Source organism: Eriocheir sinensis, chromosome 27 (assembly GCF_024679095.1).
Source record: "Eriocheir sinensis breed Jianghai 21 chromosome 27, ASM2467909v1, whole genome shotgun sequence".
In the NCBI taxonomy this organism is placed as follows: Eukaryota; Metazoa; Arthropoda; class Malacostraca; order Decapoda; family Varunidae; genus Eriocheir; species Eriocheir sinensis.
In genome coordinates, this window is record NC_066535.1 from 3,989,697 (window position 1) to 4,014,260 (window position 24,564).

General features: G+C 43.4%; 2 protein-coding genes across 7 annotated transcripts in view; one reads left to right on the forward strand and one right to left on the reverse strand.

The window, feature by feature from the left end:
• LOC127004008 (thymidylate kinase-like) overlaps window positions 1-24,564 on the reverse strand; it is a 38,765-nt gene that overhangs the window by 13,038 nt on the left and 1,163 nt on the right. The window contains exons 1-2 of one of the 5 annotated variants that reach the window (XM_050871161.1): window positions 18,481-18,648; window positions 4,419-4,562 (exon numbers count right to left, since the gene is read on the reverse strand). In XM_050871161.1, coding sequence (XP_050727118.1) covers window positions 4,419-4,430 — 12 coding nt within the window. In that variant the 5' untranslated portion in view covers window positions 4,431-4,562; window positions 18,481-18,648. Of the gene's footprint in view, window positions 1-4,418; window positions 4,563-17,887; window positions 18,033-18,425; window positions 18,651-24,564 lie in introns of those variants that run through there. The other 4 variants (XM_050871162.1, XM_050871163.1, XM_050871164.1 and 1 more) reach the window with 4 other exon arrangements.
• LOC127004007 (piggyBac transposable element-derived protein 3-like) lies at window positions 14,148-17,390 on the forward strand. 2 transcript variants are annotated; one of them, XM_050871159.1, is made up of 3 exons: window positions 14,148-14,394; window positions 14,789-14,965; window positions 15,199-17,390. In XM_050871159.1, exons 1-3 carry the CDS (start codon window positions 14,379-14,381, stop codon window positions 16,950-16,952), a joined length of 1,947 nt encoding a protein of 648 aa, XP_050727116.1. In that variant the 5' UTR covers window positions 14,148-14,378; the 3' UTR covers window positions 16,953-17,390. The 2 variants fall into 2 exon arrangements, with proteins under 2 accessions (XP_050727116.1, XP_050727117.1); XM_050871160.1 differs by having other exon boundaries at window positions 14,148-14,965.

The following is a 24,564-nucleotide window of genomic DNA, read 5'->3' on the forward strand; positions in this document are numbered from 1 at the left end:
ACCCTGTCTTACCAGCCCTTAAGGACGATGGATTTGAACGTAAACAATCAAGATGGCAGCGCCACAAGAGCAACAACCACATCAGCCAGGGAATAATTACCTTAGAAAGGACGTTCTAAATGAACTTAATGATGCTGAGTTCATCAAGAGGTACAGGTTAGACCGGGAAGGTATATTATTTGTTACCAACCTTGTAAGGGCAGCGCTGAAGAGTGATACCAACAGGTCTAACCCGCTCACCCCGGAGTTGAAGGTTCTCATAACCTTAAGATATCTTGCTACTGGCAAAATGCAACAATGTAGCAGTGATGACCTTGGCCCCTCACAGTCCAGCATCAGCAGAGCCATCAGTAAAACTATAGATGCCCTTGCAGATGTTAATGTCCTCAAGAGGTTCATAACTTTTCCTGTCACCCAAGACAGCGCTGACCGAAAGAAAGCAGAATTCTTTGCTATAGCCAATTTCCCTAACATCATAGGTGCCATTGATGGCACACATCCGAATTGTGGCACCGAGGGATCAAGAAGAAGTGTATGTGAACCGGAAGGGGTATCACAGCATGAATGTCCAAGTTGTATTTGATGCCAATTATCGAATATTGGACATTCTTGCCAAGTGGCCAGGGTCAGTGCATGATGCACGTATCTTGAACAGCAGTGGATTGTCAAGATTGTTTGACGGAGGATATGTGCCAGCAGGAAGTCACTTGCTTGGAGACAGTGGGTACCCCTGCAAGACATGGCTCCTTACACCTTATCTCGTCCACTGCCTGGACCTCAGTCACGATATAATAGGTAAATACATTGTCTTATTATTATTATTATTATTATTATTATTGATAGCAGTAGCAGCAGCAGCAGCAGTGGTATTAGTAGTAGTAAGGTTAAGTTTGGTTAGGTTGGATTAAGTTTCATTTCGGAAAGATAGTATTGGGCTTGGTAACATAAGTTATATATATATATATATATATATATATATATATATATATATATATATATATATATATATATATATATATATATATATATATATATATATATATATATATATATATATATATATATATATATATATATATATATATATATATATATATATATATATATATATATATATATATATATATATATATATATATATATATAACATGCACTAAAACATTTAAATATTTTTCTGGCAGGAGGTGAAATCAAGGTTACTTTGGTTTAGGACTTTGATATAACGTTTATAAGTAGTTTAGTCAGTGAGACTGGTAAGAACTAACACTGGGAATGGGGTGTATTTAGTACTAAATCTGACTCAACGCCCTATGCATTAAAAACCTTAACCTGTGCTCAAAGTTAAATTACTATTAGCCTCAGAATCGCCACTGAGAGTTGAGTCCCAAATTTTGTCCTGTATATTTTTGCTGAAACTTTGATAACCACTAACTCATCATATGAACATTAGGTATTTTTTTTACTCGTACACCAGTCTCGAGATGGCTTTACTTACCCTTCTCATCTGATAGAGCTTTTCATCCTGAGCAATTTGAACCCCATATATACCCACCGCAAATTATTTATCATGTTGACAGTGATTTTTAAAGATTTACCTATTTCAGGCAAACGCCCATTGAGCAGCCGCAACATACCCTCAGGTGTATTGTCTGGGTGGTAACTGACAGTGATTTATTAAAGATTTATCTACTTGGGGCAATGTAGGTTACTATCGAGTGGCTAGGTTACTATCGAGTGGCTAGGTTACTATCGAGTGGCTAGGTTACTATCGAGTGGCTAGGTTACTATCGAGTGGCTAGGTTACTATCGAGTGGCTAGTTTACTATCGAGTGGCTAGGTTACTATCGAGTGGCTAGGTTACGATCGAGTGGCTAGGTTACTATCGAGTGGCTAGGTTACTATCGAAAGTGGCTAGGTTACTATCGAGTGGCTAGGTTACTATCGGTGGCTAGGTTACTATCGAGTGGCTAGGTTACTATTGAGTGGCTAGGTTACTATCGAGTGGCTAGGTTACTATCGGTGGCTAGGTTACTATCGGTGGCTAGGTTACTATCGAGTGGCTAGGTTACTATCGGTGGCTAGGTTACTATCGAGTGGCTAGGTTACTATCGAGTGGCTAGGTTACGATCCAAGGGCTTAATGATCTTTAGTTTCGTTTCCAGTAGGAAATTCCTATGGCTGCGTGTACTGTCAGTGTGCCGCTGCTGCTTCTCATTTGTGAGGACGAAACTATTTTTCCTGGTAGATTTCTGTCTATTTAAGGGTTTTTAGTGATTAGGCTATGAAGTGTAGACTAACTCAACAAGATTACCACTAGGACAACAACGTACAACAATTAATTACAATTAATTACCATTGTTATTCATCCAGGTCTCACAAAATTACACGCAGTATTGTTGAACGTGGAATTGGACAACTCAAACGCCGATTTCATGTTTTGCATGGTGAGGTACGATTGAGGCCCCCCCTCAAGGTGTGCAAAATCATTCATGTGTGTGGAATGCTGCACAATATTTGCAAGGATAGGAATCTTCCTCTTCCTCTGGATGACGAGCAACCAATGGGTGCAGAGGCACAAGTCCCAGTGCCATTAAATGATGCTGCAGAAGAACCTGCCAATGCGCCCGGTGGTCACCGTAATGAGGGTCGTGCCTATCGGGATGCATTCTGCACCTTGCATTTCAAGTAAGTTGAATCTTTGCAAGAGAAACTGGTATTATGTTCTAATTTAATTAATTACTTATTGGAAGATCACTAATGATATGAAGGTGGTAGTGGGGAGTGGGACGGATGGGTGAACAGGTGAGAGATGGAAAAATAGATATGATCGATAAAAATAGATAAATAAGTATACTTGCTTCACATTGATTTTATACATTTCTCTTAATGTCATCATTTCTCTTCTCAGCAATGAGGACTGATGGAACGTCCTCCAACAGGGCCTCGTGTACCTACCTTGGTAATGTTTCCTACTTTTTAATGCATTATGATAAATTTAAATTCCCATTAGCATAGTCTCTCATCTCCTAACCACAATTTCTGATGACCTTCTTATGATTGTTTTCTAAAAAGGAGACTAGAAAGCTTCACCATAGTATATCTTTCCACAGTCAAAATTCTAATTGTATAGTCAGAAACTATGCAAAAAAAAGCAGTGTCAGTATAAGAACAAATTACAATACATATGAGAACTAAGCTTATAATAGTTTAATAATGTTAGAAATAACAGAAGTAGTATTTGGTTGTATGTTTAATTATTTTCTAGTTTAAATTTATAGTATCTAGCTTTAAGCCTCATGGCCTCAATTTTCTCCTTGGCAGCCTGTTCCTTGGCCCGCATAGCTGCCTCCTTGGCCCTCGCAGCGGACTCCTTGGCCCTCGCAGCGGACTCCTTGGCCCTCGCAGCGGACTCCTGTGCTCGGGCAGCTGCCTCTTGGGCCCGTGCAGCGGATGCCACTGCCTGAGCAGCTGCCTTGTGTTCCTGGGCAGCAGACTCCACTGCCTTTACAGCTTCCATTTGTCCCGTGGTGGGATCTTCTGAGGGGGTGGATGAAGGGGGAAGCAGGTTGTACAGTATAGGACGTGAGGCTGGTGACTGAGCTGGTGACTGTTTGTTTACACAAATTCTCGTTTCCAACGGGAATGTATTTTAATATTTTTCTTTTCCAAGAAATACTGTCATTCACTCCGTGTTATTTGGTCAAAAATTGTATTGTAAAATTATTAAAATAAAAAACAAAGAAAATGTAAGTATAACTATGTTTTATTTAACATGATTCATGTCGAAATTTTGCTCACAGCGTTCTAGCGAGACGAGCGACATCAACAGAGAATGGTCTAAGCACGATAAGTTACGACGGCCCTAACTCGTTGACCATAAGCTATGTATGATTTTGTGCTTAAGTAGCATCGGCCTTAGACACTTTCGTGGATGGCCCCAGGAACACAAGAGGGCACAGTAAAAAATTGAGGAAAGGAAGATGCTTGAGAGACAAAAAGAAATATAGCTTCCCGCAAAGAAATATAGAGGTTTGGAACAGACTAAGTGAGGAAGTAGTATCGGCGAAGTGTGCAAAGCTTTAAGGAAAAGTTGGACAAATACAGATACGGAGACAGGACCACACGAGCGTAAGCCCAGGCCCTGTAAAACTACAACTAGGTAAATACACACCACACACACACTCTCTCTCTCTCTTTCTCTTCTCTTCTCTTCTCTTCTCTCTCTCTCTCTCTCTCTCTCTCTCTCTCTCTCTCTCTCTCTCTCTCTCTCTCTCTCTCTCTCTCTCTCTCTCTCTCTCTCTCTCTCTCTCTCTCTCTCTCTCTCTCTCTCTCTCTCTCTTGTTCTTTACTTTCTCTTGTTTCTGTTCTTTCATTCCTATTCTCTCACATATCTTTTTCCTGATTTCCCTTTGACTCACCTGTGTCAGCATAGGCGTGAGACAATCAACACGAGCTCTTCAGGGTTCTTTCCGGCGTATGTTCGAACTGCCTCTTTACTGTAACACTGATCCCTCCCTCGCTAACACTAGTGGGGTGGTCAATACTGCAAAACCAGTGACGACCTGCAAAGGGATATTGACGTGAGTGATCAATGGCTTAAGAAATGATGCACACTAGTGGGATGCTCACAGTCCAGTCATACAGGTAACTCTCGATTTACGTGAGTTTAGTTTACGCGTTTTTGAAATAACGCAGGGTCCAAAATCCAACTAAATGTTTAATTTACACGTTTTTTTCACTTATACGCGATGTTTTATGAAGTGGCCACCAGATGTCTCACGCAACTGGACTCGCATGGCCACACAGCTGAGCTCAGTTCTTCCCGCGCGCCACTTGAACAACAATACAGTACCCACGCTACTCAACAACAACAACAACAACACCCTCGCTGCTGTGCTACCACGAGGGGAAGGGCAGCCAGAGGAGTCAGAGTGATACAGTAGGCAATAAAGGTACAAACCTACCTCTTGTTTGATTTACTACATTGTTTTTGATTTACGCCACCTCTTCAAGGACACAATACTCACGTAAGTCGAGAGTTACCTGTACTACATTCATGGTTTGGTAAAAGATTTATGTAGGTATTCCAATTGAGGTGTGCACCCTGACAGTGATGGTTGCTTCACAGGGGCACTTTGTGGCAGATTTTGCAGCCAAGAAGCATAACTAGATAAGTCTTGGGTGAAAATGCCAGAACTGTTGGTCAGGAGGGGAAGACCACTGTGCTCGTCTTGCCTTGCTGCGAGTGACAATATATCAATCCATAATACTAAGGCCATGTGATCCCTGTGATCCTGTATGCCTCTTCCTCAGATATTAACATTAAATTGAAATGTGTTATAAGAGCATAGGGATTGAAATGGGTTGAAAGTGATAAGCTACACATGACAGGTGGACCACATAATGAACATGTCAGTTTGAGTATCTCAGAAGTAGGAAAATTTGCATTCCCAAACTGCCTACAGCCTTGATTTATTGATCCCCTTCATTTCATGGTTCCAGGTGTAACTTTATGCTGAAGACAAAAGGTTTAGACAAGCAAAATGTAATGAGTTCAGGACAGGAGGAAAACTTACAATGTATACGTACATTAAGGTGGGCAAGGTAAACAAAGGAAGAGGGGGCCAGATGGCTGTGTGGGTAGTGAACAGCCCACAGGCAAGAGGTTGAGAGTTTGATAACAGCTCAAGGGAGCTTTTTGGTGAAATGTAACCACAGTAGTGACGTGGTCTATAGCTGCTTAGCTCAGGAGGATACATTAAACCCTTGGCTGAGGCTTTCCTACAAGACATCACCAAGCTACAGGAATGGAACAAAAAGTGGCTGCCACAATAGGGAAGTTTTGAGTGACATCGCGCCAATCCATGCTGTCACGGCCGCAGTGCATTATGGGTTGGCAGGATCAGCCACAGCCGTGCGGGGAGATTGCATGGCCACTGGAGTGACTGGGACGCGAGTTTCTAGCCTCATTTTGTGGTGCTGACGGCACATTCTGGTGACCCGTCTGAGAATAAAAATGCCACATCTTTGCTGTGTTATTGGGTGTGGAAATAAAGCAGATAAACACCCAAGTTTATCATTTTACCACCTGCCTAAAATACCAACGCGGCAAGGTGAACAGAGGGGGTTGATCGCTGAAAGAAGAAGTCTCTGGTTATCGAGGATCTCCAGAACCCAGACTTCAAACCCTGAACACTGGAAAGTCTGTGGAAAGCACTTCATGACAGGTAGGAATGATGATTCAGTCATATACAATAACGAGTAGAGACAGTGTTTCCTCAGTCCTAGCTGGGGCTTCCGGTGTCAACCTATGCACACATGCAGATTCAGTTTTTTTCCAGTGGTGTCAAGCAAAGATCAGTGACATTTCACGGCATTGAAGTGAATTTTCACTTGTTTGTCAAGTTATTAAGCCTTTATTAAGAGTTCACTCCTCATCACTAGATTTAGTAGTGGCCAGTACAAAAAGATATTAATGTATGGCAGGCAGGGTTGGCAAAAACCAATGTAAAAAAAAAAAAAAATAAATAAATAAATAAAATGGTTTAAACCATGTTTTTTTTTTATTTAAATCACATAGTTGTTTTTTATTTGCTTTTCAGCATTTTTATTCCAGTAATTCTATCCATATATACATATATGAGTTTGAAAAGGAATTATAGATAGGTTTAGAGATGGATTTAGCAATATATTCATTTGATCTTCATACAATCTGTAAAAGAGGCAAAATGCAGCTTCTCTAACATGGAGAGAGAGAGAGAGAGAGAGAGAGAGGGGGGGGCAACCAACGTGGGGTTAAAAATGCGACAACACTGTACTCCCGCTTATTCCCTAGAGACCTACGTCACGGCCGCACATTTGGCTGAGGTAGACAATAGTTCTCCAAACACATTTTCTATGACTGTCTGACTTCAATGCAGGCGTCCAAAATGACCCCAAATTGGATTAGATTCGGACACCCTTTATTATATTTATGAAAAATTTATATGAAAGATTTTAAATATCACAGTACTATGAGTCGATACCCCAGTGGACCCGCCTCACATACAATACTTAACATCACAAGTTCACCTAGAATCTAAATTAGAATTCACACACACACACAAAAAAAAAAAAAAAAAAAAAAAAAAAGTCCGAATTCACCCCAGTTGACGGTACCCATAATTTTTGTAAGTTTTTGCTTATAAGGATTCTTTACGAAATACAATTATAACATTACCGCCTATAAGTTAAGAAACGAACTGAATCCTGAATGAACATCCACTTCCTTGAACTAAGCTTGCACCTTCCCTCTCCTGCAAATAAATTAGGAAGGATTGGTGGTACTCAGGGCACGCTGCAGCAGGAGAAAGGTATGAAGACACTTACAGGAGACTTCATGCCTTTTAGAGATCAAGTAATGTAAAGTTTTCATTTTTGTCTTTGGGTGCCAGGCAAGGTAGTGATTTATTACCTAAATGCTCAGGAACGAGGCAATACAACAAGAAGCACCTTTATTCAGTTACGGATAAAGAATTATAGTTTTACTGTAATGAACTAAATTCCACTTTACCATACCTCCACATAACCTCTATGAGTAACAAACCACATGATAAATTAATTGAAACCCAGAAAGGGTTTATCAGCGCCAGGGATAGAAGCCATGACCGATAAGAGGCCAAAGAGGCACCCCACTCACTGAATGAGTTTGAGAGGCTTTGTGTCAGCAAAGTCCACTATATCATTGCATAATGAATGTAAATTTAAAGCTGCCAAGTGAGTAACCTAATGCAGATAACACAAAATTCCTGTGTCTTTCACACTTGAAAGCCAGCACGCAAGTGATGGTGAGCCAGTATGTTATTTTTTTTTTAACTAGTCATTGTAGGGTTAACTTGCAATGGAAATGGTTATCCGAGTTTTTAACCCCTAAAGGGCAGGTGACGTTTTTTTCTGGTTGCCACATGGAGGGCGGGTGACAGGTTTTACCGTTTTCCTCCTCTAGCCTCCTAGCCTACTCCTCTCTGTCTATTACCATCACTACTCCTGCCACCAACTCCCCTCTCTGCCTCTCATAGTTGCTGCATTCCACTATTAGGTGTCTTACTGTTTCTACCTGCCCTGCCCTACAGCTACAGTTCTGGTTTCCCCCGTCCCTGTTCCTGCCGTTTACCTCCAGGGTTCCTGTTCTTGCTTTAAACAACAGTTTGCTCCCCCAGTTTCCTACATGCCAGTGTACTCCCTCTGGTTTCTGTTCCCTACTGTACCATTTTAGCGTTGACTTGCCACTCATTCCTTCCTGCCATTTGACTTGTCCATTCCTTTCAACTGCCTTCTTCACATCCCTGATCTCCATTTCATTCCACTCTTCCCTCAGGTGTTCTCTCCTTTTCCACCTCTCTAACTCTTTCCCCCAGGTGGACTTGTTTCCACTTTCTTGCAGTATTTTCTTTGCCTATCTCTCCTCACTACTCTTTTCAATTTTCTTAAGGAAGCCCAACTTGCCCTTTACAATTCTTTCCTTGAACGTACTCCATCCCACATCTCCTCTGACGGCCTCTACCGCTGTGCTCCTAGGGGCTCCTAAACCCCACCGGCCTACTGTGTTCTGAACCTTTTCTAGCTGTGCAATGTCCCCTTCTCTGTAGTGTGTTATCTCTGATCCATAGAGGCAATATGGTACACCTACTCCTTTCCACAGACTTCGCCCTACGTCATATTTGTTTACTACTCTATTGCCTCCATTTATTATCATCCCTGACATCCTCCTTGCCTTCCCTTCATTCACTTTCCTCTGTTTCTCCCATCCTATGCCTTCCTTGCTAACATCCATTCCTAGGTACATATATTTATCGACTACCTCCAGCATGTTGTTTCCTAGTACCCATTGGTTAGTGCCTCCACTACCAAACTCCATAACCTTACATTTTCTTTCACTAAATTTCAGGTCCCACTCCCTCCCATATGCCTGAGCTATGTGCAGGATCTCCTCCATCTCCTCCTTCCTCTCCGCCATCAACACTACATCATCAGCGTAGGCCAGGCACCCTAACCTCTCTCCTCCTATCTCTACTCCTTTCCCGGCTTTCCTAATTCTCACTATCAGCTCCTCGAGGTACATGTTGAAAAGCGTCGGGGACATCACACAGCCTTGTCTGACTCCTAAATTATTTCCTAACCACCCAGTAGTGACGTCTCCTAATGTGAACTGCACCTCATTTCCCTTATGTACACTCTGTATTATATTTAATATCTTTTCATCTACACCTACATGTCCTAGCAGCCTAATGAGCTTTTCTCTGTTCACTGTGTCGTACGCCTTTTCAAGATCTATGAATACTAGGTATAATTCCCTCTTCTTCAACTTGTTCCTTTCAATAATCTCTTTTAAGGTAAATATATTTTCCAGCCCACCTCTGCCTTTCCTAAATCCACTCTGTTCCTCTCCTAGCACCTTTTGCGTCTCTATCCAGGTCTTAAGCTTTTCATTTATTACTATTCCAAATACCTTTGCCATGGTGTTCATGATAGCTATTGGCCTATAATTTCCTATCTCTGCTTTATCCTTTCCCCCTCCTTTATGTATCAGAGTTACCCTGCTCTTTTTCCAGTCCTGTGGTACCTCCCCTTCCTCCAAAACCTCCTTGCAGATATTAAAAATAACCTTCTTGACTGCATCTCCTCCATACTTAAGGAATTCTCCGACAATGTCATCTGTTCCTGCCGCCTTCCCATTCTTCAACATTTTCAGTGCTCGCTCTACCTCCCCTATTTCAATTCCTACCTCCTCCATTTCCTTTCTGTCACTGTAGATCACCATGTTCTCTATTCCTCTATCCCCTGTATCTATCTTGATTACCTTACTCCAGTACTCTTCTATTACTGACCTTATTTCTTCCTCTGTTCCAGTCTCCCTGCCCTCTGTTTTCAGTATCACCCTCTGATCTACCTCTTTCCATCCTAGGTTCCTCTTCAGTCTTTTCCACCCTTCTTTTTCTCTATCTCCTCGGGGTATTGTTTAGTTTCTCCGCCTGCAGTCTCTCCCAATCAGCAATCTTCTTATTAATTAAGATCTGCGTCGCCTTCTGCACCTTCCTATAACTGCTATATGCCGTCTCCCATTCCTGTCTGTGCTGCTCCCCTTCTTCTCTGTCAATTTCTGCAACTTTCTTTGCCTTCTGTTTTCTCTTTTTCTATCTCCTAGTGCTTTTTCTACTTCTTCATCCCACCAGCCTTTCAGTCTCCTTTTTCCTACCTTGTACTTCTTTATACCTATTGATATCTTTGCCTCCTCTGCTGTTACCTCTTTTACCTGTTTTTCCCACTGATCACTTGTCCTGTTGCCTTTTTCTATTTCCCTACATAGCTTTCCATCTAGGTTTTCCTTATATTTCTCCCAGTCGGAATTCAGCGTGTCCCATTTTGTCTTCATCTCCTGTTCTCCTGGTGGGAGCTCCTAGGAGCAGGCGTTGATGAAATGATGATGATGATCCTCAAGGTCCTCAAGGTGATAGGACGTGCTCGGGCTAGCTCTTGGGTTGACCATGTCTGGTGGGATGAGTTATAGTGGTGCAGTGAGGGGAGGAGGCAGGGCCAGTGGGGGTACAGTTGAGTTAGTAAATTCTCTCTTGGAGAGAATTGAAGAGTTGGAGAGGACTGTGGAGGCCATGAGGAAGGAAAATCGAGTCCTTCGTTCATCAGGTCCTCAAACAGGTGACGTACATAGTATACCGTCACAAGATGGGGGCTGGCAGGTAGTCAAGAGCCACGGCAACTGCTTAAAGCTGAAGAGGACCAATCCTGCGGGAGTGGAGTGCTGCAACTCCTTCCAGGCTCTCTCTGAACTGAGGGAGGGAGTGAAGGAGCAGGAGGTGAAGGAGAGGAGGGCAGATGACAAATCCCTGCCCAGAGGTAACATTTTGGTTGTTGGGGATAGCCAGGTCAGGTTGTTAGATAGGGCCTTCTGTGCTAAAAATAGGACACATAGGACCAGGGTGTGTTTTCCTGGGGCGGGGATTAAGGATGTCAGCGACAGGGTAGAGTCGTGCATGTCAGGCGAGGGAGTCAAACCCATTGTCTGCCTGAGCGTGGGAGGGAATGACATAGGCAGGTTAGGTAGTGAGCAGCTCCTGCGTCGCTACATTGAGGCTATTCGAAGAATTATGACCAAAGGCGGGGTTCCTGTGGTGTGTGGGGTTCTGCCAAGGCATTTGGATGTCCAGGGCTATTGCATTAAACTGCAGGTTGGCAGATTATTGCAAAGCCAATGGATGGAAATTTGTTGACGCCTGGGACAGTTTCTTTGGGAAGAACCACCTATACCAGAGGGATGGGGTTCACCTTTCATGGGAGGGGGTAAAGATCTTGTCTGATGCCCTTGAACGTGGATTGGGGGCCCTGCAGGGTTTTTTAGGGTAAGTAAGAAGGGGCCTAAGATGGCAATATCAAGTGGGAGCACTAAATGTAGTAATAATAATAGCAGCTGCAGGGTAAGGCAAGGGGTAGGTCTAAATGTGTACTATACAAACAGTAGAAGTATTAGGAATAAGATAGATTTATTGAAGGGAAAGGCGTGCGTAGAGAAATTTGATATGATAGCTATCACAGAGTCATGGATAAACACTGCAGACAGACACTTTCTCCCAGAATTAGAGACTGAAGGGTATAAGTTATTCCACCAAGATCGAATAGGCAGGAAGGGGGGTGGGGTCGCACTCTTCGTCAGGGACAATCTTAAGTGTGTCATTAACAACTCAATCAAGGAAGATAGCAATACAGAATCCCTCTGGGTAGAAACAATAGGTAGCAAGAAGCTTGTCATCGGAGTACTTTACAGACCGCCCAACCTTACCAGGGACAGTAGCCAACCCCTTTTACAAGAAATTAGTAGGGCGTCAAGATATAGGAATTGTGTAATTGGGGATTTCAATTATAGGAACATAGAGTGGGATACTTTATCCGGAGATCAAGAGGCACAGGATAGTTTCCTTAAGCAGTTAATTAGAACACCAACGAGGGAAGAAAATATTTTGGATTTGTTGTTACCTAATAGGGAGGACATAATAAGCAACATTGAGGTTGGGGATTCAATAGGTAACAGTGATCATAAGGAAATTAGATTTAACATTAAATGGGAGGATAGAGTAAGAAGTAGCAACACATTAATACCTGACTTCAGGAAGGCAGACTACGAGGGGTTAAGAAAGCAGCTGCAGAGACTTAGGGGAGTGAGATCAGAAGTAGGTCAGGACCCAGAGCAGGGAGGGGTGGTAACCTCTGGTGAGGTCACTAGTCAGGTCAGTAGCTTGGAGGGTGAGTACAATAGTCTGGTCAGGGAGATTAAATTAGGACAGAAACAGTTTATACCTCACAGGGAAGTCAGGTCAACATGTAATTACCCGCAATGGATGACAGACAGGCTAAAAACTGAAATAGGAAGGAAAAGAGGACTATATGTTAGAATTAAAAGGGGGGAAACTCACCTAAGGGATAGTTACAACGATTTAGCTAGAGCAGTAAAGAAAAACACGGTCTGTGTGGTCTGATTTTCTATGTAAAATCTATGTAAAAAAAATGAGCGAGGCATTAAATAGATGTTTCTTAACTGCATTTACCAAAGAAAGATTAGACGATATACCTCAGGGAGAACAGATCTACAGGGGAGAAGAGGTAGAAGAATTAACCGACATCAACATAAGTAGGGAGCTCGTGATTAGACAGATAGATAGACTTAAAGTCACTTAGGCGCCAGGGCCAGATGAACTTTTCCCCAGGGTAATAAAGGAATGCGTAACTGAAATAAGTGGGCAGTTAACAGAAGTATTTAGGAAGTCACTAGACACAGGGGTGGTGCCTGTTTCACGGAAGCAGGCACACGTTATTCCAATATTTAAGAAGGGAGACAAATCTTCTATGGAGAACTATGGAGAGCTATAGGCCGATTAGTTTGACGTCAGTTATACGTAAAATGATTGAGTCAATAATAGCTGATAGTATTAGGGACCATATAGACAGACATAATCTAATTCACGACTCACAGCATGGGTTTACTAAAGGAAAGTCGTGCCTTACTAATCTTATAGCCTTTTGCAATAGAGTATATGAGGCAGCTGACAATAATGAGAGCTATGATGTGGCTTATCTTGATTTTAGTAAGGCTTTCGATAAGGTACCTCACCAGAGACTGGTAAATAAAGTCAGGGCTCATGGGATAAGAGGGAAGGTATTTGATTGGATTAAGGCGTGGATTAGCAACAGGAAACAGAGGGTTACCATTAACGGTAAAAAATCCGAATGGGGTAATGTTACCAGTGGGGTTCCTCAAGGTTCAGTTTTAGGCCCGCTTCTATTCATTATCTACATCAATGACAGACAATGGGATAACTATTGACATAGGTAAATTTGCAGATGACGCCAAAATAGGACGTACTATTAGGACAGGGGAGGATGCTAGAGCACTGCAGGAGGATCTCAACAAACTGTCAGCTTGGTCAGAGAAATGGCAGATGAATTTTAACATCACCAAGTGTAGTGTACTTAGTGTAGGAACTCGCAACCCATTACACGGGTATAGTTTAGACTCCACAGCGATAGGCAGGTCTGAGTGTGAAAGGGATTTGGGATTGTTAGTGAGCTCTGACCTAAAACTAAGTATGCAATGTATTAGTGCGAGGAATAGGGCTAACAGGGTATTAGGCTTTATTAACAGGACGGTAACCAACAGGAGTGCAGAGGTCATCCTCAGACTCTACTTAGCGTTAGTTAGGCAACACTTAGATTATGCTGTCCAGTTTTGGTGCCCACACTACAGAATGGACATCAACTTGCTAGAATCAGTTCAGAGGAGGATGACCAAGATGATTCAGGGGCTGAGGAACCTCCCATATCAAAATAGGCTGAAGCATCTAAACTTACATTCACTAGAGAGACAAAGAGTGCGGGGAGATCTGATAGAAGTATTCAAATGGGTCAAGGGTTACAACAAAGGTGATGTAAGTAAAGTACTGAGAAATAGCCAGCAGGATAGAACTCGCAGTAATGGATTTAAATTAGAAAAGTATAGATTTAGGAGAGATATAGGCAAGTATTGGTTTAGTAATAGGGTGGTGGGGGAATGGAATAGACTCAGCAATCACATAATTAGTGCAGGGACGATAGCTTGTTTTAACCCTATATTGCCCAGCATGACGAATTCGTCATGTAACTTTCTATTGACTCAGCACTGGAGAGAATTGCTGTAGTTGTTTCTGTGGCAGGTCTGACAAATTAGTCTAGTCTCCCTCTTTAAAAAAATAACACTTGGTAACTGATTGGCTCTGCATTTGGGCGCCAAACCTCAGTCAGCTGATGGACACAAAACAAGATGAGAAGGTGAAGAGTTTCTCCTCACATTTTCGATCATGGATGAGTTATTAGGTATGTGAATGGTCCTTTATATTTTTTTTCTGAATCACAAATAGTTCTAGATGATTAGAAATAATTTGGTTTATCGTTTTGTGTTGAAACTATGATTTCTTGAGCAATTATATAATGGTGACGAATTCGTCATATTAGTCACATGGATACTGACATGTGATATGTGAGGATATGATTCCTGATAACAGGGGATGTAGTGTGTTTATATAGTCTTACCTGTGGGCCAGGTTACGAGTCCTGTTCAGTTTCTTTTTATTTTATAATAGTTTACGCTCAAACTTATCCGTTTTCTTTGATATATTTATAATTATGTAATGGTACACTGAAGTAGGAATGTAGTGAGTTTTCTTGTATGATTTGTTCCTAGTGTTATCGTTTCTGCTTATATTTCCAGGAATAAATGCATCGCTGTTTTACACAAGAGTCAGAAACAGGGAGCTATGTAGAGAAAACACGGGAATTGTGCCAATTGAACAAGATAATGGGCTTAGTGATGAATCTTCAGACGAGTCTGATGGGGACATGGGTGATGCTGAATTCGAGTCACCTGAGACAGGTGACATCGATCTCGGTAAGTAAAAGTATGTGTGTGTGTGTGTGTGTGTGTGTGTGTGTGTGTGTGAGGAACATGCTACCTGTGTCCTTCTGTTTTGGGCACGACTAATGCAACTATAACAATGCTATGTAATTGTAATTTTGATTCACCTATCCGTATGAATTCTACCTGAGAAATTTCATGTCATGGATTGTCGTAGTTTTGCATCCAAGACACTCCCTGTAGTACCTTATTTTACTGTTTCACAGATGCAGCAGGTGGAGAAAGAGATCAAGCCATGCCAGAAGACAGGATTGGTAATGAAAGCATCACTGACGAGACTATTGTTCTGCAAGTTGAAGATTTAGAGGTTATTCAGGATCCTTCTACTCTTCCACCAACTTCCTCACACACTACGGGCACTAGAGCACAAGCATCCAAGCCCTCAAGACGCCTGCTGTGGAACAAAGTATCAGACGGATCCCCTTCTCCAATGCCAACATTCATCCCTAGTGATGCTGAAGTCTCAAACAATAGTGACTCTGATACATATTTAGGAAACCCAGTATGGTATTTCAAAAAGTTTTTCACACCAGAATTCTTAGATAGTATAGTCTACCAGTCTAATCTCTATGCTTCACAAAAAAATGTAAACAAACCACTCAACCTTACTAGGGATGAGCTGGAGCAATGGCTTGGATTACTCATTCATTTCACCATAATCAGAACTCCCCAAACACGCTTGCACTGGTCTGGAGAACTATTTGGAAGGTATAGAGACTATACAGCAATGGTCATGAGCAGAAACAGGTGGGAGACTATAAAATCAAACTTACATATTCGGGATAATAATGATGATATAAACAATGACAAGCTTTTCAAAGTCAGACCAATGTTAGATCATTTGAGGAAGGAGTTTCAGAAACTTCCCATGCAACAAAATATCTGCATTGATGAGCAGATGGTGCCCTTCAAAGGAAGGCATCAGCTGAAGCAGTACCTTCCTATGAAGCCCAAGAAATGGGGCTTCAAGATCTTTGTACTTGCAGACAGTGGGGGTCTCATTCATGACTTCATTCCTTACACAGGCTCTATTCAACCTTTGAATAAAAAAGGTATTCCAGACCTTGGTGCATCTTCAAACATAGTGTTGCACTTGGCTGAGACAATACGAAACAATAGCAACCATGTCCTTTATTTTGACAATTGGTTCACTTCAGCTCCACTTGTAAAACATCTGGCTGATAGAGGCATCTGGTGTTGTGGGACAGTTAGGCCATGCCGGCTTCCAGGGCTAAAATTATCTTCAGATGCTGACATGAAGAAGAAAGGTAGAGGCACACATGAGGAATGGAAGTCGTCTGGTGATGACAGAGAAGTGACAGTAGTCAAATGGTTGGATAATAAAGGCGTGACCTTGCTGTCCACCTTTGCTAACAGTCATCCATCTCATACTGCACAACGGTATGACAAAACAATGAAGAAAGTAATAGAGATCCCACAACCAAATATAGTCAAGTTGTACAACAAGAACATGGGTGGTGTGGATCTGGCTGATTGCCTTCTGTCATTGTACAGAATACCAGTGCGATCGAAGAAGTACTACCATAAACTTGTTTTTCATATGATTGACATGACTATCAATCAGGCTTGGTTGATGTATCGAAGGGACTACGAGAAGAATAAGATCCCACTGGAGAAAAGGCATTCCCTACTCTCTTTCAGGATGTCTCTTTCTGAGTCACTCATCAAAGCCGGGAAGTATGTCCCTAAAAGAGGTCGTCCATCCTCAAGTCCGACGACGGATGATAAACCACAGAAAAAACGCAAACAGTTGAGTCAAGTCAGACCACAGAATGATCTGAGACTGGACAAAATAGGTCATTTTCCAGAGGTAAAAAATCCTCGCTTGTACTGCAAGCGACTTGGATGTAAGGGTCGCACAAACATCAGGTGCATCAAATGCAATGTCAACTTGTGCCTAAATGACAAAAATAATTGCTTCCTGCAATTCCACACCTAAGACAATCTCTCTCTCTCTCTCTCTCTCTCTAATCTTGATGAAAAAAAAGGAGAAATTTTTGTCTTGTTTACATTATGGAAACTGATAAAATTTGCACATTTGTGTTTATTGAGGATATAATTTTATATACTAGTTTCTCATATTGTCATGAAATTATGCTTTTGTGTTTATTTTGTATAACAAATATAGTCTCCAAGTAAGATGTCAGACAAAAAGGTCTTCAATACATCAAAATGTAATAAAACTGTATACTGCATTTGATGCCAATATCCTTTCCCTGGTGACCAACATGACGAATTCGTCATGTGGCTGTATAATTGTATGTGCTGTAGTACTTTCTACAAAAATATATATAATCAATTTACTAGGTCCATACAAGTCTCAAAACCAAAGGATAATTTTTTCTAACCAAGGAAAGTGTTTGTGGTCCATATAGGGTTAAGAGTAGACTGGATAGCTACATGGACGAGGAGGACAGGTGGCAGTGAGGTGTGGGTGCAGTAAGGTGACGGGGTACTGGATGCGTGCCTAGTACCGCCGGTATAATGAGGATCAAGCCTCTACCTGCAACCCCTGTAACTACACCTCACCCACCGTGAGTACTGGGGGGGATTCTGGAGCTGCCCTGTGTAGGCCACCCGGCCTCTTGCATTTTCCCTATGTTCTTATGTTCTTATGTTCAAGGGGCACCCGGCAGACGTCCAGATCCTTTGATTTGAACCCATGCCCAATGTGATGGTACACATAACAATTGGTAACCTTTTCAGCAAGGCTTACCCCTCTGGGCTCCTGCTCTATAATCCTGTCCTGGCCCCTTGAATCCCTGCATATCATGCCACCCGAGAGTGGCCCTCTGCGGGTCCCCTAAAAATGAAATGCAACTTAAATGGAAGAAAAACACAAAAATAAGAATTTGCAATAACAGAAATAAATACCAATATAGTGTCAAATTTTGCACTGCAACGAGTGTTGGGGCCGCTTTGTCACTTTGTTTTAATCGTTACCAATGGCGGCGATCGACGCTATAATTTTCCACGTGAAACTGACCTATGGGGTAGTGTCGGTTGCAGAGGAAGCGAGAGGTGTTGAGTGTGTGTGGCAAGGTGCGGGGCTAGGCCAACCCCGCAGCCACTACCCCATCGGCCAGTTTTACGTGGAAATACTAAATAGCGGCGATCCCCGCCATTGGTAACGATCAAAACAAACAAAACGACTGTGAAAGCGGCCCTAAGACTCGACACGGACCCTAGACACATACCACTACAAAAATTGAGCATCTCGCCAAAACGCCCCATGTGACATGCTTTGACCCCTAGACTGGAGGACCCAGCACATCCACCCTAACCAACTCCGCACCCAGGCCCCGAAACAGCCCATCATGATCTTAATAGTTAATGCGCAGGGCACTACACAGATGCAAGACACGCACAAACAGGTAAGCAAACACAAACACGAAAATCAAGCACCACGCACTTAACACCTGCCCCTCCTTGCCCCGCCTCGCCACCCTCTGATGCCTTCTCCTCACCCTCTGAGCTGCCGCGCGAAGAGCTGTATCACATGTCAGAGTGGTGGCGTTCTCTGTCTTGCCTTCACGCTGACGGATCAATATTCCTCCACACGTTGCCACCTGTTGCTTGGGTCCATTGTCTCCTTGCCTGCTCGTTTTCCCGCGCCATGACAGTCTTGCCGCCACAAAATTAATTCCCTTTATTATTATTTTCTTGGTTATGTGTTTGTCTTCCAGTAATTATTCCCGTCCCAAGTAGAGTTTTGGGGCTTCTTATTAAATCATATATACTTATTGAGAATTGTGTGTTATTTTGGTAGCTGGTTTCGAAGTTTTTAAGGTAGTTTTGGGGTTGTCTGAAAATTTGAGCTGGCAACACTGAATTGGCCGATATGAAGGCCTGACTCTCCAACGGGTCACCTGTACAGCAAGAACATAAAACAAAAACTCGTATGCCACGGAGACATTATTGTGGGTTAATCTGTCTATGGGAAAAAAAATATACTTTCCAACCTTGTATAATGAATAATTGGATATACTTAAGATGTTATTTGGTAATATTTTAGGCTCGTGGATAGCGGCATTGATAATATATTGTTGCAGACAACCATCAATGTCCCCAATCACACCTGGGAACCCAGCAATGTCTTGAAATTCAGTTTCTTTCTTGATTAATCTGTGTAATAAGAAAAAAAATTGTACCTGTTGTTAATTGTGCTCAATGTTTTTGTTAGTTAAATAAATGCATTTGTACAGTTGTTTTGCTTTATTTTCTTATGCCGGAGGATAGAAGTGATCTTGATTTTCATGACCCTATTTGTGCTGAGTGAATGAGAGAGTTTAGTTCAGCAGTGTTATCATTAGGTAAGGTTGGAGGCATTTGATAAGCTGTGTGTTGTCTTGATCTTGACAAGTAATGCACAGGGCACCAGTACAGGTGCGTAACACGGATATTTGTGTTGGCTGCTGGGGGAACTGGGGTGCCGAGTGTATAGGGAAGGGTAGTGAATAGGTGTGTAATGCCCCACGAGCTTATTTTCCTTCCTTTCTATTTCCCAACACGGCCTCTGCATGTATCGAAACACACGAGAAATTAATCAAGACAAGGAGAGGGTAGGCCTATTCCCCGGCTGCCTGGGATTGAACCCGCGACCAGCGTGACGGGAGAGCCACTCCTTACCGAGTCGGCCAAAGAGGTACCCCACTGGCTAAGTGGGTTATGGGAGGCTCGTTCATCAGGCCGTCGCCGCACTACACGGCTTTCCCCCTATGTAGATTAATTTCTGTGTGTTGACAATGTCCCTTTGAGACATAACTCCACAATGTCCCTTTGAGACATACCTCCAATATTTCCATTTTCTATCAACCTCGGAGCATGGGCCATCCTACCTGTTACCCCTTCGGGAAAACTTAACAGAACTGCAGGAGAGGATGCCCACCGCTATGCCACCACTGTAATGCCCCACGAGCTTATTTTCCTTCCTTTCTATTTCCCAACACGGCCTCTGCGTATGTCGAAACACACGAGAAATTAATCAAGACAAGGAGAGGGTATTCCCCGGCTGCCTGGGATTGAACCCGCGACCAGCGTGACGGGAGAGTCACTCCTTACCGAGTCGGCCAAAGAGGTACCCCACTGGCTAAGTGGGTTATGGGAGGCTCGTTCATCAGGCCGTCGCCGCACTGCAGGTGTACTACTAGTTAGTCTTGGTGTGTTGTGACAAATGAGTGTGTATTTGTTTTCTGAATGAGTCTATTGTACCGCAGTTTAAAGTGTGTAGGGGGAGGTTGTTCCAGTCACGTGTGGTGCGTGGAAAGTAAGAGTCTGTACATGCGTCAGTGTTAGTGTGATATGTTTGGTATTTTTGGCCGAGTGTGTTACAAGTACGCTGACTGTTTGCGTCCTGTAAGTATGTGTGTGGGTCAATGTCGATGTAAGTGTATGCGATCTTGTACAGAATTTTTAGTGTGTGCTTGTCTGCACATGTGAAGAGGTTACATATTAATCTGTTGTTTGATCTGTGTTGTGATGCCTGGTATTCAAGTTCATTGTTTATAATGAACCGAGCCACCTTGGTGTTTGCTTTCCTGGAAAACCCATTTATCCATCAGCCTGATAGGGAAGATGAACAGGTGGTGTACCATCTGCCTAGGCTGGGCCTATGAATTTTAGAGTAAAAGAGTCGACATTAAAATGGTACAGCAAGACACAGAAGCTAGAGGGAGTAGACTGGCATGTAGGAGACTGGGGGAGCAAGCTGATGTTTAAAGCAAGAACGAGAACCCCGCAGCTAAATGGCAGGAACAGGGAAGGGGAAACCTGAACTGTAGCTGTAGGACAAGGGAGAAAGAATCAGTGGAACACCTAATAGTAAAATGCAGCAACTAAAATAGCGTCTTCCATTTAGCGTAACCCGTTTCTGGGTCGTGATCTGGCATGTTCCATTTAGCGGAACCGATCAGCTGACGCCGCAACCTGCACTCATTTTAGAGGATCTGGGTGACCCGGAGAGACCCCACTGGAGAGCAGGGTTGGGCAGATCACTTTCGACCCAAGATCCAGACTAGGACCAAGACTATCGCCGCCGCCGCCATTTGCATGCCTTATTTCCCATATTTGGGTATTTTTTGCTACAACCACTGCATCCAGGTGGTGCCTGGTCTTCAACGGTGCGCAAAAGGAGCCGGGCTAAACCCTTACCGGTGAGGTCTTGGGCGTGCACAAAGGCAAGGAAGTCTCCTTATTTCCTCTTCGGAGTGCGGAATGATGATAATGGCCTGCACTAAAATTCACTTTCTGCTTGCATGTGAGGAATGAGGTCACAAAGATTTTTTTCCTAGGCCTTTAAATCTTTCGCTGTAATATTAAATATACGATTCCGTAACTTAAATACTGAAAAGAAATAAAGAAAATCCTGAGTTCTCCAGAAATATAACAGAAAGGTACCAGTTTTCGTTTTGACTCTCAGGAAGTGGACATTTTAGCAGATGGGGGGGGGGGGTCGTCCGACACCTCACCTCGGTACGGCGTACTACGGCCCTGTAAGAGTATATAGATTGTTAGATGAGTGCGGGGCCCATAAGAGCGCGGGGCCCTGGGCACGTGCCCGTTGTGCCCTGGCCCTGGAGCAGAGTGAAAAATTACATCAGACACCGAAAAAATCTAAATCTTGCCTGAGCCCACTCTCACTCAATTCATGGGTATTTCAAATATTTTAGTTATCCCAATATTTTTTGGGGGTAGCCCGGGCCATCTGGCTTCCCATCCCCGTAGGGCTCTAGCTGTTATTACAGACTCACATTGGATATTTCACAGTCTCATCAAGGCCACATGCAGTCTTATAGAATGGACGTGTTACAAGAGTTTAGATGAATAGAGCTACTATGCATTTCAGCGGTGGACAAACGGTGTTTTTTGCAGATATCTCCTAAACGAATCGTTGGATGAGTATGATATTTCAACACACTACCTTGAACATCCGTTCGTAATTTTTGGTTAACATACCACAATCTCTTGACGGGAAACGGGGCGCGGGGCCGATTCGCAGGGGGCCGATTTTCAAAAATTTAAAATTTAAATATTTTCAAAACCAAAGCAGCTAGCGACCTGAAACTAAAACAGGCACCTCCCTTAGGCATATATGAGTCTCCATGAGCAGCGGTATCAAAAAATTCAAAGTCGTTCCCTAATAAAATCCCGATTAATTGTTTTTTATATAAGTATAACAAAACTTAAAAAGGCTATAAAATCCTCAGATTTTACGCTAGATGCACAAACATCACCAAATGCAGAGATAATCACTTATATTTTCAGAATCAATAGCAATATTTAGCATATCTTATAAGTTTTTGGCCGAAATAGCTACTTATTTTTTTTCTTATTTAGTGCAATTTTTTACGTAAGTTTTTAACATCTAATAAATCACTTAATTTTCACATTAGAAACTTAATACTTGAGGAAAGCATGCAGAAACATCTTAATTTTACTCAAAAAGCAAAATATTCATTTTCTATATACAATCACAACTTATTTTGGTTGAATTCCGATGTCACTATTGCCGCAGCACGTCTTGCCGGCTATCTGGCCCTCGTCCCTGAACAATCACTTTAGCCTTTTGGCCTATGACTTGTGGGCCCCGGTCAGTTTCCTGGACTTGTACACGTCCCTGTTCCTCGCCGTCTCCTTCCTGCCCTTCTCGATACTGCTCCTCTTCCTGCCGGTCGGCTGCTTCAAGGCCTTGTTCTTCCTCGCTTCTGAGGTCACGTCCTTGGAGAAATTAGCACCGAAACAGTTGAAGAGGGACCTGCTGATGTGCGGCAAGATGGTGTTGGCCAGGTTGTGCCCCTCCTGGCACCTGTACCCCTGCAAGGTCGGGTCTGAGGCCGCCAGGAACTCCAGGAGGTGCCTGAACCCGTCCCTGTGGCGCATGGCAAGGGAGAGGAACCTCAACCTGCGCTCCTTCTTGTCCTCCCTGCACATCAGGGAGTCCCACAGCGACATCCCGAAGGACGCCATGTGGGCCATTGGGAGAGATGGCCGCTTCAGGACCGCCCGGCCCGTCTCCAGCTCTCCTCTGTCGACCAGCTCGACCAGGGCGTCGAACATCACAGAGGGCTGGTCGCCCCTCTCGAGCTCCACGGTAATCTTCATCTCCTCCTGCTGGGCAAGCTCCTGCTTGCAGCACTCGGCCACAGAGGAGTTGGCCTGGACCTTCCTGGCCAGGTAGCCGGCGTAGTTGCCGACCGCGGCGAGGAGCAACTCGTCCGTCGGCGGGTCCGGCTGGTCGTCGGCCAGCTCCCTGGCAAGCTGGGCCAAGATCACCTCGTCGTCCTCCTTCTCCTCTGCCTTGGCCCGGTCCAGGTCGGCCTGCACGTCCCCGGGGAAGAACCCGACGAGCTTCAGCAAATGCAGGCGCTGGGCCAACCTGTTGCTCACCATGAAGTTCTGCACGCTGTGTCTTCTTGTATCGTCCTCTGGATCCTTGCAGTTGTGGGGAAAGGTACAGAGACGATGAATAACTGTAGGTCCTTTACTTGGAGAGTAAACAGAGGCAGGACAGCGATAATCCTTTACAGAGGGGAAGTGCCCAGCTGACTGCGTGCCTAAGGCGAGTTAGGCGACGCGGGAACTGAGCTGAGTTGCCATGTAGGCACTAACTAAACGTACATTTCTTGTTTCCTAATACGTAAAACTGTGGACTTCACTATCCTACAGTTATCATTCATTTTACGTAAAGATTTCAACCTAAAGTTACGCAAATTTGCCATTTTTTACACAACGTTTTCAAAGTGCACGCATGGTGCTATTTTATATAAGTTACCTTGAATCCTCGACCAAATCACTCTAGAGACACTCCTGCCTGCTTGTATGCACTAAAACTTGAAGATTTCGTCCTGTTTCCACTTAAATTCGGAGTAAGAACGCAGAGTGTGTTTGAGTTGTCGCAGTGAAAGTCGCCATAACAATCGGCCCCTTACGCGAAGCCAGCGCGCCAAGACTGAAGAGATTTCCCGTCAACTAGTTGTGAAGTCTATGATACCACATTGCTATATATGTTATGTGAGGAGTTTACTCGTGAAAAATAACACAAAGCCGACGAGTCATGTTCACGCATTCGAATGAAAGTGTGCCCCCCCCCACACACCCACCCAAACCATTCCTAACCACTACTACGTCTCCCCCGTCTCGAAGTCCCCCGCCTCTTTATCCCTCCTCTCCTCTTCCTTGCTTCTCGCCTCCCTCACTCCTGTGCCCCTCCCTACTTCTCCCACTACTGTATTTATACATAGCCTCGGTTTGTCGAGGGTTGCACCTCAGACCTCGGATAGAGGGAGGAGATACGGGTTAGATACGTTGCTTATTATCAAGCTATACGGCCATTAACAGCGGAATTAGCTATTGCTTTAACGGTCGTTTGACCCAGTCTGGTTTTCATGTCCACATATACCAGCAATTGTATTAGATAATATTATTAATGTATGATATGTATGTACATACTGACGTATGTAACTATTATACCTATACGTATGTAATTACAATAGGGGAAAAAAATCACAGGTGGAAGGCTGATGGTGTGAGTAGGGGGGGGGGGAAGAGGGTCA